Here is a 1,039-nt window from a genome sequence, read left to right as displayed (position 1 = left end):
GCGGGACCCCGGGGAGCGGCTCCGCCCCCTGGGGCCCGGCTCGGCCAGCTCGGGGCGGAAGGCGCGGGCGCGGCCGCACTCACCGCCCGCAGCGCCGCTCCCGCCGGTGCGTCTCGCAGGCCCCGGGCCTCACTTCCGCCTTCACCCGTTCCGCTTCCGGACCCCGCCACCCCTTCCGCCCCCCGCTCGCCGGCCACAGGCAGGCGCGGCTGCCAATCACCCGCTCCCGCCCCGCCCCGGTGAGCTGCGCGTGACGTCATGGCGCTCCCGCGGGGTCTGCTGGGAGTTGTAGTCCGGGGGCGTCCCGGTGCGACCGGCGCCGTGGGGGAGTCGGGCGGGGCGGCGGCGGACGGAGACAGCGGAGCCGGGGCTGGAAAAATAGAGCCTTTATTTCTCGGTGTTGCGGGGAGCGTGGGAGAGGCGGGGCGGAACCACACCAACTACAGCCGCGGAGCGGCGGCAGCGCCCGTGACCCCCGGGCAAACCGGAGACCCCACCGGACGCTGCCCCGCCACGTCCCACCGCCCCGGGAGACCCGGGCGGGGCTGTAGAAAAGGCCCCGTGGGCCGAGAGTATAAAACCGTATCAAAATCCCTGCGCGTGTTGGGAGTGCCGCTCCCGGGACCCCCGGTGCGGCTCCCGGTACCCCCGGGACGGGTCCCGCGGCGCAGAGCCCCGGTGCGGCTCCCGGGACCCTCGGTGCAGAGCCCCGGTGCGGCTCCCGGGGTTCCCCCCGGGCAGGGTCCCGCGGCGCAGAGCCCCAGTGCAGCTCCCGGTACCCCCGGGACGGGTCCCGCGGCGGAGAGCCCCGGTGCGGCTCCCGGGACCCCGGGCAGGGTGCCCCGGTGCGACTCCCGGGGTTCCCCCCGGGACGGGTCCCGGTACCCCCGGTGCGGGTGCCGCCGGTGCCCGCGGGCTCACTGGGAGCTGCTGGAGCCGGGTCGCGGCTGCGGGCGGGCGCGGCCCCCGGCCCCGGCCGAGCAGCCGGGGAAGGAGCGGGCGGAGCGCGGCGGCAGCGGCGGCGGCTGCGAGTCCGAGG

General features: G+C 78.3%; 2 protein-coding genes across 2 annotated transcripts in view; both read right to left on the bottom strand.

The window, feature by feature from the left end:
* The window catches only part of RAB5C (RAB5C, member RAS oncogene family), an 11,927-nt gene extending 11,714 nt beyond the window's left edge, over window positions 1-213 (bottom strand). Inside the window, exon 1 of the mRNA XM_039697123.1 lies at window positions 84-213. The gene's annotated coding sequence lies outside the window, so the exon portion shown is untranslated. The remainder of the gene's footprint in view (window positions 1-83) is intronic.
* Window positions 214-216: 3 nt separating this feature from the next.
* The window catches only part of KCNH4 (potassium voltage-gated channel subfamily H member 4), an 11,842-nt gene continuing 11,019 nt past the window's right edge, over window positions 217-1,039 (bottom strand). The window contains exons 16-17 of the mRNA XM_039697198.1: window positions 780-1,025; window positions 217-370 (exon numbers count right to left, since the gene is read on the bottom strand). Coding sequence (XP_039553132.1) covers window positions 217-370; window positions 780-1,025 — 400 coding nt within the window. The remainder of the gene's footprint in view (window positions 371-779; window positions 1,026-1,039) is intronic.

This window comes from Passer montanus, unplaced genomic scaffold (assembly GCF_014805655.1).
Source record: "Passer montanus isolate IOZ18808 unplaced genomic scaffold, ASM1480565v1 scaffold117, whole genome shotgun sequence".
NCBI lineage: Eukaryota > Metazoa > Chordata > Aves > Passeriformes > Passeridae > Passer > Passer montanus.
Note: the sequence above shows the minus strand (reverse complement) of the source record. Positions and strands in the feature narration are given on the sequence as shown.